At 54.7% G+C, this 11,426-nt stretch overlaps 1 protein-coding gene and 1 long non-coding RNA gene across 2 annotated transcripts; one reads left to right on the top strand and one right to left on the bottom strand.

Annotated features, from left to right (window-relative positions):
- Positions 1 to 1,370: 1,370 nt before the first annotated feature.
- On the bottom strand, positions 1,371 to 5,594 carry LOC105467906 (uncharacterized). The gene is made up of 2 exons (XR_979208.2): positions 5,337 to 5,594; positions 1,371 to 5,018 (listed from the first exon to the last, which is right to left on the bottom strand). It is a non-coding gene; the product is annotated as an uncharacterized lncRNA (long non-coding RNA).
- Positions 5,595 to 5,671: 77 nt separating this feature from the next.
- ELOB (elongin B) lies at positions 5,672 to 11,132 on the top strand. Its single transcript, XM_011717738.2, has 4 exons — positions 5,672 to 5,808; positions 5,918 to 6,052; positions 7,474 to 7,579; positions 10,971 to 11,132. The coding sequence occupies exons 1-4, from the start codon at positions 5,725 to 5,727 to the stop codon at positions 11,081 to 11,083; spliced, it is 438 nt and encodes a 145-aa protein (XP_011716040.2). The 5' UTR covers positions 5,672 to 5,724; the 3' UTR covers positions 11,084 to 11,132.
- Positions 11,133 to 11,426: the final 294 nt, after the last annotated feature.

An 11,426-nucleotide genomic window follows, 5' to 3' on the forward strand; every position in this document is an offset into this window, starting at 1 on the left:
ACATGCTCTCAGCAGACCTGAAAGCCCTCGAAGGAGACACTCATCTCACAGAAGGGAAACAGGTCCAGACAGGTTAGGTAACATGGCCATGGGCCCACAGCTGGTAAGTAGTGGAGCCACATTTGAACTCAAATCCCACACTAACAGTTATGTTATATCCCTTTTGGGGACAAAAGTACCTATAAAACACTCTACAAATAAAGCACATTGCTAACTAGTGGTCATGAATAACTACTACGTATAACACAAAAACAAGGAAAGTAGGCCAGGCACAGTGGTTCATGCTTGTAATCTCAGTGTTTTGGTAGATCAAGGCAGGATGATTGCTTGAGGCCAGAAAATCGAGACCAGCCTGGGCAATACAGTGAAACCCCCAACTCTACAAAAAATTAAATTAGCCAGGCATGGTAGCCCATGCCTGTAGTCTCAGTTACTCGGGGGGGTGAGGTGGGATCACCTGAACCCAGGATTTCAAGGCTGCTGTAACCATCACGCCACTGCACTCCAGCCTGGGCTAGAGAGTAAGATCTGTGTGTAGGGAAACTCTCTCTCAAATCATGTTTTTCCTCTATTCCTGTTGCCAGAAAAGAAGGTCCTGATCCAGACCCCAAGAGAGGGTTCCAAGAGAGGGTTCTTGGATCTCACGCGGAAGGAATTCAAGGTGAGCCACAGAGCACAGTGAGAGAAGCAAGTAGATTAGAAAGGACTCCATCACAGAGCAGCGTGCTCAGAGAGCAGGGGGAAGAACTCACCATCTTTGGTTAGTGTCTCTGCTTATAAGAAACTACAGGCCAGCACGGTGGCTCACGCCTGTAATCCCAACACTTTGGGAAGCCGAGAAGGAGGGGATCACTGAGGTCAGGAGTTCGAGACCAGCCTGGCTAACATGGTAAAATCCGTTTCTACTAAAAATATAAAAATTGGCCGGGCGCGGTGGCTCAAGCCTGTAATCCCAGCACTTTGGGAGGCCGAGACGGGCGGATCACGAGGTCAGGAGATCGATACCATCCTGGCTAACACGGTTGAAACCCCGTCTCTACTAAAAAATACAAAAAAAAACTAGCCGGGCGAGGTGGCGGGTGCCTGTAGTCCCAGCTACTCGGGAGGCTGAGGCAGGAGAATGGCGTGAACCCGGGAGGCGGAGCTTGCAGTGAGCCGAGATCTGGCCATTGCACTCCAGCCTGGGTGACACAGCAAGACTCCGTCTCAAAAAAAAAATTAGCCAGGTGTGGTGGCTCACACCTGTAATTCCAGCTACTCAGGAGGCTTGAGGCAGGAGAATCACTTGAACTCGGGAGGCGGAGGTTGCAGTGAGCCTAGATCACGCCATTGCACTCCAGCCTGGGCAACAGAGTGAGACTTTGTCTCAAAAAAAAAAAAAAAAAAAAGAGAGAGAGAAACTACAAGCAGTGGTAAATAAACCTGGAATGTGCAGATGTGCTCACTGAAGGTCGGGGCTTTTGGTGCCATCCGTGACTCTGCATCCTCTGCCTTAGCCTGCTTACTGACGCTATCTTAGCAGAGCGGGTTGCATTCTCAGGACATGTGCCATTCTAGGGCCTTGTGGGAGATGTCCTGTACGGCCATAAACATTTTGTAATCATAATTGGCGGCCAGCTTAAGAGGTGATCATTTTAGGCCGGATGTGGTGGTTCCCGCCTGTAGTCCCAGCACTTTGGGAGGCTGAGGCATGAGGATTGCTTGAGCTCAGTTTGACACCAGACTGGGCAACATGGCAAAACCCCATCTCTACAAAAACTGCAAAAATTAGCCGGATGTGGTGGTGCATGCCTGTAGTCCCAGTTACTCCAGGGGCTGAGGTGTGAGGATTATTTCAGCCAATATCAGGTTACTGCACTCCAGTCTGGGTGACAGAGGGAGACCCTGTCTCAAAAACAAAAAGAATGTGGCTATTTTCAGACAGCAGGAGCCTTATAGATGCCTTGTGAGTGCTTAGCTACACATTTTAAGATGGATCACTCTAGTTGTTTTATTAAACTAGAGCCCTGGTAAGCAGAGGTCCCCAACACTCTCATACCAAAACCACAATTATCAACACAGAAGACTCCTGTGACAAACAGTTGTGGGGTTCCCCCCACACACACTAAGCACTGGACACCAGCAGGGTGTCCTCAATTCAATTCCAACACTATCTGCCCAGCGCCAGCCTCAGGTCCCACAGGTTGGGGCTCACAGGACTGCCTCCCCATTCCCCAGCTGCAAGTTTGGGCTCCGGAACTTTCGACCGACTGGCTTCAGGTTGGCGTTCCCATGACTCTCCTCTTTGGGTTCAATTAATTTGTTAGAGCGACTCAGAGAACTCAGGGAAAAACATTCACTGGTTTATCATAAAGAATGTTACAAAGCATCAAGATGAAGCAAAGTGCAGGTTGAGGTGCTGGGGAGGGGCCCGGAGCTCCCATTCATCCCTGTGGTGTCACCCTCTGGGGACCACACGAGTTGAGCTATGGAGAAACGCTCCAAACTCTGTCCTGTAGGGTTTTGTCAGCATTCCTTTCCCAGGGAATAGGGCGGGGCCCTCTCTGGGGAGAGTCTTAAGACTCCCAATCAGAAAGACCCAGGGAAGATTCGAGTCCTGCTTTGGGGCACGTGAAAGAAGACAGATTGTTTCCCTGGTCTAACACACCTGAAAGACACAAGGGCCTTCCCCATCATAACACAACACCCTGTCTGCGGTGGGGAGTGAAGGAGATAGAAGGCAGACGGACGCTGGGCATGGTGGCTCACGCCTGTAATCCCAGCATTTTGGGAGGCTGAGGCAGGCGGATCACAAGCTCAGGGGTTTGAGACTAGTCAACATGGTGAAACCCCGTCACTACAAAATATAAAAAAAATTAGCCGGGCATGGTGGTGCATGCCCGTAATCCCAGCTACTCAGGATGCCGAGGCAGGAGAATCCGGAAGGCGGGGACTGCAGTGAGCCACGATCACACCATTGCACTCCAGCCTGGGTGACAGGGCAAGACTCCGTCTCAAAAAAAAACAAAAGGTAGATGGGAGGGAGCAGAAGACAGGCTGCAAGGCGGATTCTCAGAGTGAAGTCTGTGAGGCGAAGAGGTGAAGGCCAGTTGAGGAAAGGGGCCTAGGAGGACACTCCTGTGTGGAGCAGTAGGCGCAGCCAGCCAGCTCCTCTCCACCACTGGACGCTCCCATTCCTTGTAAAGGCCCTTAAGGAAGGAGAACCTGGTCTCCACAAGACCACACTTCCAAAAGTGGAGACCCCAGGCTAGGCCAGTGAGTGGCTCTGCTCCCGGAAAATCCCTCCTGACCCCATTCCCACCGCAGGAGGTAACACTGCACTGAATGACACGACGGCCTGCCATCTCTTCATGTAGTTAGCAGACAGGGAGGACAGCGTCGTGGGGTGTGCGGAGACCCCCTCTGGGGGCAAGGACTCATGCTGGGTCCAGGTGATCTCTGACAGCAGACAGACACCATTCACCGCGCCAGCTGGGGAACTGTGCCACTGCTCACTGAGGATCAGCGAATGAATGCAATTGTTGTTATACTTATGAGCTGATGCGCGGCGAGTACAGGCACACTCCCCAACGTCCTAAGGGCTCCACACTGTGTATCCCCACTTCACGGATGGGAACAACCAGGTGGAGGCCCTGGGCTTTGCCAGTAGGAGCTGGGGTTTGAACCTAGTGTTCTGCTCTCTGGAGGACAGGCACCATCCTTAAGAGGATGGTGACTCCAAGGCACCACTGGTTTCTGGTGGACATCCTGAGCTGGGGCATCAGCTGTGACGGCCCCCACAGGTAAGGTGTCTACCCCTGGTCTCTGCCGATAAGGCCTGGATGGAGTAGGGATCCAGGCATCTCCCTGTGGAGATGGCCCCTCCTGTACCTACACCCTTTGACTTCCGGGTGGGCTGCTGCGCTACCTGAGAACTTCCTGGCTCCCACTGTCCACACCCTTCCTTCACTCTCCCTCCACAGAGGTACAGGATTTAAAGTTGCCAGTTCTATGTACATAAAGACACTGGGATTAACTGGAGACAGCATCTCACTCTGTGGCCAGGCTGGTGTGCAGTGGCACGATCTCAGCTCACTGCAACCTGCGCCTCCGGGTTCAAGCAACCCTCCTGCCTCAGCTTCCCGAGTAGCTGGGACCACAGGCGTGCGCCACCATACCCACCTAATTGTGTTTGTATTTTAGTGCAGATGGGGTTTCACCTTGTTGGCCAAGCTGGTCTTGAACTTCTGGGCTCAAGTGATCCACCTCCTTCAGCTTCCCAAAGTGCTGGAATTACAGGTGGGAGCCACCACGGCCAGCCAGACACTGGGACTAAGAAATACATCTTTTTTTTTTTTTTTTTTTTTGAGACGGAGTCTCGCTCCATCGCCCAGGCTGGAGTGCAGTGGCGCAATCTCAGCTCACTGCAAGCTCCGCCTCTCGGGTTCACGCCATTCTCCTGCCTCAGCCTCCCGAGTAGCTGGGACTACAGGCGCCCGCCATCACGCCCGGCTAATTTTTTGTATTTTTAGTAGAGACGGGGTTTCACCGTGTTAGCCAGGATGGTCTCATCTCCTGACCTCGTGATCCACCCGCCTCGGCCTCCCAAAGAGCTGGATTACAGGCATGAGCCACTGCGCCCAGCCAAAATAAATCTTTTTAGCCTGGCCAAGAGCTCTTCCCAACAATTACCTGTCCAATGCCTCACGACACAAGTCATGGAGCAAGACAGGTTCTGCAGGGACTGGGATGCTGAGGACCCTGGGAGCAGGGGTAGGGGCTGCAGTGAAGTCACAGGAGGGAAGGGACACAAGTCAAAAGTAACAATAACTAGAATTACAGCTTAGAAAACACAAATGCAGCTCTAAGACTTGCCGAGATTCTACGCAGCGGCACCCCCCACGTTCCGCCCACTCTCAACAGCCGTCAAAGCGCAGCTCGGACTGCAGGGCGGTTTGGCGTCCAGGGTCACTCTCTGGCTCCTCTCTCGAACGCCGCCTCCGACACCCGCCCAGCACGACCCAGCCTGGGGTGTCTCTCTGCAAGGGAGAGGTCAAGTGGGGGACCCTCGGTCTCATGTAAATGCAACTTGGGGCGATGCAGGATAGTGTCCAGCATTCAGGAAAGGGGGCCTTGGTGGAAAGAGCAGCCAGCCAGGAAAATCAAGTCTCTAGGCCTTTTCAGAGCCAAAATGCAGCCAAGCGGGAAGGCGAACAGGCGCCCAGGACCCCTGGGGCAAGGAGCTGCCCCTTCCCTCCTCCTGGGGAAAGCAGTAGCCAACCGCTCCCGTGCCTCCTAGCCCAAGGAGTTCGCCTGGGCCACCCCTAAGCCCAACAGCAGCCCCCAGGGCTCCTCACAGGTCATAAGCCCCTCTGAGCCGCGACAGTCCTCGCATCCAGGTCGGGGCAGGGAGCGGGGGCGACTGTCCCCAACACGGCGGCCAGAAAGCCCAAAATGCGGAGCCTGCCCAAGATGGCGGTCACGACTATCCCGCGACAACGCGGCCCCGGGCTCGCTGTGCCCGAGCCTGGAGCCTGCCGAACCGCACTAACACGGGGACCTCGCCTCTGCCACTCCCGAGAGGGCGCCACCGCCTCCGACGGCCATCCCTGGGGTGGAGATGGCGTCCGCACGCCCGTCGGCACCGCCCGCCGGCACCGCCCGCTTCCAGATCACTTAAAATGGCGGCGGCTGCGGGGTGACACGGGGCGGGGCAGCGCCGGGGAAGGCGGGGCGGCGCGGGGCATGCCGGGCCACGCGCGGGCTGCCGGGAACGGGGCGGAGCGCGGCCGCGCCGGCGCGTCGAGGGGAGAGGCAGCCGCCGCGATGGTGAGCGGGCGTGGGGGAGGGGCGGCCGGGCCGGGCCGGGGGCGGCGGGGGGCGGCTGGGCCGCGCGGGGGGCCCGGGCCTCTTGCTCACGCCGGCCCGCCGCCCCCAGGACGTGTTCCTTATGATCCGGCGCCACAAGACCACCATCTTCACGGACGCCAAGGAGTCCAGCACGGTGTTCGAGCTGAAGCGCATCGTCGAGGGCATCCTCAAGCGGCCTCCTGACGAGCAGCGGCTGTACAAGGTGGGTCCCGCGGGCGGGCCGAGGGGAGCGGGTACCCGGCGACGGGCACGGGGCTGACGCCGACGCTGTCTGCGATGTAAACAGTGGCGGCCGGCGACGCCTGCGGGCGCCCGAGCTGCGGGCTGGGACATCCGTTGTGCGGGTGAAGCGCGAGCTGCGCTCGCCGCGGGGATCTCTGGTCCAGGGGCGATGTTTAGACCTCGTGCTGGGCCCCGGGCGCCGAGGGCACCGTGGCATCCAACCCCTGCAACGGTATCGCCCGCGCCGTGCAGTTGACGAAATTGAGGTTCGGCTTGGTCTCTTAACCAGCCAAAGGTCATTGGCAGCGCCAGGGTTCGAACCACGACCCCTTAATTCCCAGCTTTCTTCGCAGGCCCATCGGAATCACGCTGTCCCCCGGGACACTCCTTGGGGTGGAGGGTGGCGGACTCAGTTAATGCAAAGAAAGTCTGGTCCCACTCGTTCTTCACCAAGCAACCGTTGTTACCTACCTACTTCCTGCTGATGTTCTAGAAGACCCCCTTTCCCCTTGCAAGCGAACTGAGATTATTCAGTTAGAATGGCTTGGGGTTTGGGGTCTGCATTGGGGAATCAGATGCATCAGCCTCCGGTTTACGTGTCCCAACATTGTGAGGTTGTCGCCTAAGTGCATTGATCAGATTCTAGAGCTGGAAACTGGGCAACTGACTTTTAGCTCCAGGCTCAAAGCCTCAGCTCTCATGGTCTCTAAAGGGCTTTCCTCACTGATAACTGCTGGCACTTAGCGAATATTAAATGGCCGTGCCTGTGCATGTCCCATGTGCCACATATCTACTTAGTGCTTTATGTTCCTTCCTAGCTCATTGAAACCCTCTGGTGGCCCTATGAATTGAAAGTCTGGTAATTCCTAGTTTACAGATGAGGAAACTTTGCATCAAAAGGCTCAACTACTAGCCAGCAGCGGTGGCATGGTCCTGTAGTCCCAGCTACTCTGAAGGGTGAGGCAGAATTGCTTGAGCCCAGGAGTTCCACGCTGGAGGGTGCTATGATAGCGCTTATGTAGGGTCTGTGCCACTACACACCTGGGCAACATAGCGAGACCCTGTCTCTAAAATAAAAAAACGTTCGAATGACTTGTCCAAGGTGGCAGAGCTGGGATTGAAACCCAGGTCTGCCTATCTCCAGATTAGCTTGGCTCCTCAAATTAGATTTGCCTGGAGAATTTGGATAAAACCAGATTCTAAACCCTACCCTGGGAGGTTCTGACTTAGAAGTTCTTGGATATAACCCTGGAATCTGTGTATTTGACAAGCAGAGCGGTGGTCCTGGGCCACACTGAGGGAACTCTCTTCCTCCTCTGACTTCCTGTGTAGTTGCTGGTCAGAGGTCTTTGGGACTTGCCCCACATGGGGCCTCTCCCAAGATCCTGCTTCTCTCCTCAGGATGACCAACTCTTGGATGATGGCAAGACCCTGGGCGAGTGTGGCTTCACCAGTCAAACAGCACGGCCACAGGCCCCAGCCACAGTGGGGCTGGCCTTCCGGGCAGGTGAGAGGGGACTGGGCTGGGTGGCAGCCAAGCAGGTTGGGGACACCGTTCCAAAGAGGGTCATCAGGGAACCTGGAGTTGAAACCTTCGGGGCAGTGTCTTCCTCGCCCCTAAAGAGCTGGCAATATCCTTTCACAATGTGTTTGTTTCCTCATTTTTTTTTTTTTTTTTTTTTAAAGAAGCAACCAAATGAGATGCTTATAGAAACCGAAGCTTATTTCCCGAAGCTAGCTCACATTTACAGGCGCTGAGTGCCTGGCTCTGTGCTCTGTGTGTTACTCTGTGTGTGGCTTCCACTGCCCTGTCTCATCCTCTCAGTAGCCCCGGGAGGTCCACATACCATCATCCCTGTTCTGCAGATGAGGACACCACCTTACCGGCAGTCACACAGGGAGCCATGGTTAGGATGCTGGCTGCCGGGCCCTTGCTGGAGTCAAACATCATGCCAAGCTCTATGCTGTGTATCACTGAATCCCTCTGCATCTCTGTGTGGTTGAGATTTGGATTTTGCCTGTTTTCAGGTTCAGTGAAGTGAGCCCTGGGAGGTTAGGTCACCTGCTGGGACTGCCACGTCTAGGATTGAGATCCAGAGCCTGTGCTTCCATCAGCCATACCCCACCCCTGCCCAAGCTTTAGAAACCTGGGGATTAGGGAGTGGTTTACTACTCGCCAGGGTATCTTCTTCCATCCAAGAGAAAGGGAGGGGGGATTTTAAATGTTTTGTCTCTGGGAATTTGAACAGAGGTTATAGAGCTGTGTTTTCACAGCCGTGGACCCAGCAGCTGTGTGGATGGCTGAGAAAACTTTATTCAAGTTATAAAGAATTATTAATATTTTTCTGCCTGTAAGGAAACATAGCAGAGGCTGAAGAGGAAGAATATAGTCCTAGCTCCACCTTTCCGTTCCATAAGTTCAGGCTAGGCCTCAGTCTCAGCATCTATATCCTCTAGCCAGCTACCTTGCCCTCCTGGCCCTCCTGGCCCCGGTTTTCCCTTCTCCTTAAACGGGTGTGATGAGACTGGCTTCACAGCAAGGTGGTATGAGTCCTCATGCACCCCAGGTCTGGCCTGCTGCCAGTGCCCAACAGATAGGAAGCTTCAGAGCCTTTCTGTGGGCTCTTTCTGCCAGATGGTGATGTTAAGAGTTAGGTGCAGGGCTGGCACAGACATACAGGTCGTGCCCTGTACATGGGTGCATTTTGTTGTTGTTGTTGTTTCTGAGACAGAGTCTCACTCTGTTGGCTAGGCTGGAGTGCAGTGGTGCCATCCCAGCCCACTGCAGCCTTCACCTCCCGGGTTCAAGAGATTCTTCCGCCTCAGTGGCCTGAGTAGCTGGAATTACAGGCATGCACCACCACGCCCAGCTAATCTTTGTATTTTTAGTAGAAATGGGGTTTCACCTTGTTAAGTCAGCCTGGTCTCAAACTCCTGGGATTACAGGCTTGAGCCTTGGCTCCTGGCCCAGGGGTGCCTTTCTGAAGAGAGCAAGTGAGTGCCAAGAGCATATCTGGTCTGCTTCCCCCAGAAGTGTCACTTTCTCTAATTTGAACAGTGGTACGCTAGAGGTTTGCTGTGACTTGGAAGATACTGATAGACCCATTTTGCAGGTGAGAAAGTCAAGGCTAAGGAAGGTGACTTGTTTTTCTCCCACAGCCCCTAGTATGGCATGGAATGTGGTGGTGACTCTGGAGCCCAGGTCACATCAGCCCTCTTGCAGGTGAGGGCTATCTTGATGGGGCACAGCATGGGCTGTGAGCTCTTTGCTTCCCCATGGACTGCTTGCAGAAACACACTTCCTGGGTGCAACTCAACCCATCACCATGTTGTTCCCAGGCCTTGAATGGGTGCCCCGCCCTCCACCTCTCCCCTCCCCCAAGCTTACCACTCAAGAAGATAAGACAGTGTTTCAAATCAAATGTTAAAGAGCATTGTCCAGGCTCATCACAAAAGAATGAGGGAGGTAGTGAAGGCACGAATGGTCACAGGTTTGTGGCTTGGAAGATGCATTAGATTAAGCTGCGTCAGTTTCTGAACCTTGGCACAGTGGGCACATTGGGCTGGATTACTGTGTGGGTTGCCTTGTGCACCATAGCATGTGGAGCCGTATCCCAGGCCTCTACCCACTAGACAGCGTTGGAACACCCCACCTCCCCAGTTGTGACAGCCAGAACTGTCATCAGGCATGCCAGCTTTCCCTGGGATGCCTGATCAGTTGAGAACCCTGAGCCAAGCAGAGATGGGTCTCCTAGCTGGAAGAAAGCACAGGAGAAAAGCTGTGGGTTTGTTTGCTGTGTGTTGGGGTGACAGTAGGGACAAGACAGGGAAGGCCTTTGCCTTCCTGGAGCCAGTCAAAAGGGCAATTTGTCCAGTGGTAAGTGCCCCCACGCCCAGGATGTCAGGATGTCTTGACTTTTGGGGGTGGGTGGATTGGAGGTTCATCTGAGGAGGGGACCTGAGTTGGACCCTGAAAGTCCAGAAGCAACCAGCCATTCCGAGTGCTGGGACCAGCAAGTGCGAAGGTCTGAGTTAGGAAAGAACATAGAGAGCCAGAGCCTGAGAGCATGGGAGGCAGAAGGAGAGACAGACAGCAAGGACTTGATGGTATTCAGAGCATGATGGGAAGCCACTGGAAGGTTTTAAGCAGGGGAGGAATAGTCTAGTTGATTTTTTTTTTTGAAACAGAGTCTTGCTGTGTTGCCCAGGTTGGAATGCAGTGGCTGATCTCGGCTCACTGCGAGCTCCGCCTCCCGGGTTCACATTCTCCTGCCTCAGCCTCCTGAGTAGCTGGGACTATAGGCACCTGCCACCACACCCGGCTACTTTTTTTGTATTTTTAGTAGAGACGGGGTTTCACCGTGTTAGCCAGGATGGTCTCAATCTTCTGACCTTGTGATCTGCCCACCTCGGCCTACCCAAGTGCTGGGATTACAGGTGCCTGTCACCATGCCCGGCTAATTTTTTCGTATTTTTAGTAGAGACGGGGTTTAGTGTTAGCCAGGATGGCCTCGAGCTCCTGACCTTGCGATCTGCCCACCTCAGCCTCCCAAAGTGTGTGAAGGAAACAAGGATATACATTCTGGGTGAAGGGTGATGCTGGCTGCAGGTGGTCAGCCCTCAGACTCACTAGTGGACATGGAAGATGAGGAAAGGGGCCCCAGCATGGTCAGTGGAAAGGGCTGGGGACCTTCAGGTTGGGCCCACAGGGGTAGGAGACATTGCTGTGGGGCCATGGGGCAGCTGGAACAGGGAGGTCAGCTCTGTGGAGACCAGCTGTGTGGACGAGTGTTCGCATGGAGATCCCCAAAGCTGCAGATGATCACCTATGAACTCCAAGGACCCAGCTGGGGCAAGAATTGGGATATCCCCTTCCAGCTCTGCTCCTTCCTCCACAGATGACACCTTTGAGGCCCTGTGCATCGAGCCGTTCTCCAGCCCACCTGAGCTGCCCGATGTGATGAAGCCCCAGGACTCGGGAAGCAGTGCCAATGAACAAGCCGTGCAGTGAGGACCCCCAAGAGGCCCATTCCCCCCAATAAAAGAGATTTGGGAGTCTTCCTGGTTGCTGCCTCTTTTTCCCAAACCTCCCTGGGATGGGTCCCACTCCCTGTGGGCTCCTTTTGGGGCTTGTTCTTGGCAGTTCCTGTGCTGTCCTGTCTCCCAGACCCTGGCTGAGAACTTGTCCCAGCCTGCTGCTTAAAGACACCATGGGTACCTGGGTTGCCTTGAGACCCAAGCCATTGTTAGCAGTTAGCCAGCTACACCAACCACTCCAGGGGAAGGGGAGGACTGGGAGGGACACAAAGACCACAGGAAGCCTCAGGGACAACACATTCCAGTTTTAGGCCTTT

The sequence above is a fragment of the Macaca nemestrina genome, chromosome 18, assembly GCF_043159975.1.
Source record: "Macaca nemestrina isolate mMacNem1 chromosome 18, mMacNem.hap1, whole genome shotgun sequence".
Lineage (NCBI taxonomy): Eukaryota > Metazoa > Chordata > Mammalia > Primates > Cercopithecidae > Macaca > Macaca nemestrina.

What these genes read in the sequence shown, in the direction of transcription:
- ELOB (XM_011717738.2), top strand. Translation starts at nt 5,725, where the DNA reads ATGCCGGGCCACGCGCGGGCTGCCGGGAACGGGGCGGAGCGCGGCCGC. An exon ending in GAGAGGCAGCCGCCGCGATG is followed by an intron (nt 5,809 to 5,917) that starts GTGAGCGGGCGT and finishes CGCCGCCCCCAG; the next exon opens with GACGTGTTCCTTATGATCCG. An exon ending in ACGAGCAGCGGCTGTACAAG is followed by an intron (nt 6,053 to 7,473) that starts GTGGGTCCCGCG and finishes TTCTCTCCTCAG; the next exon opens with GATGACCAACTCTTGGATGA.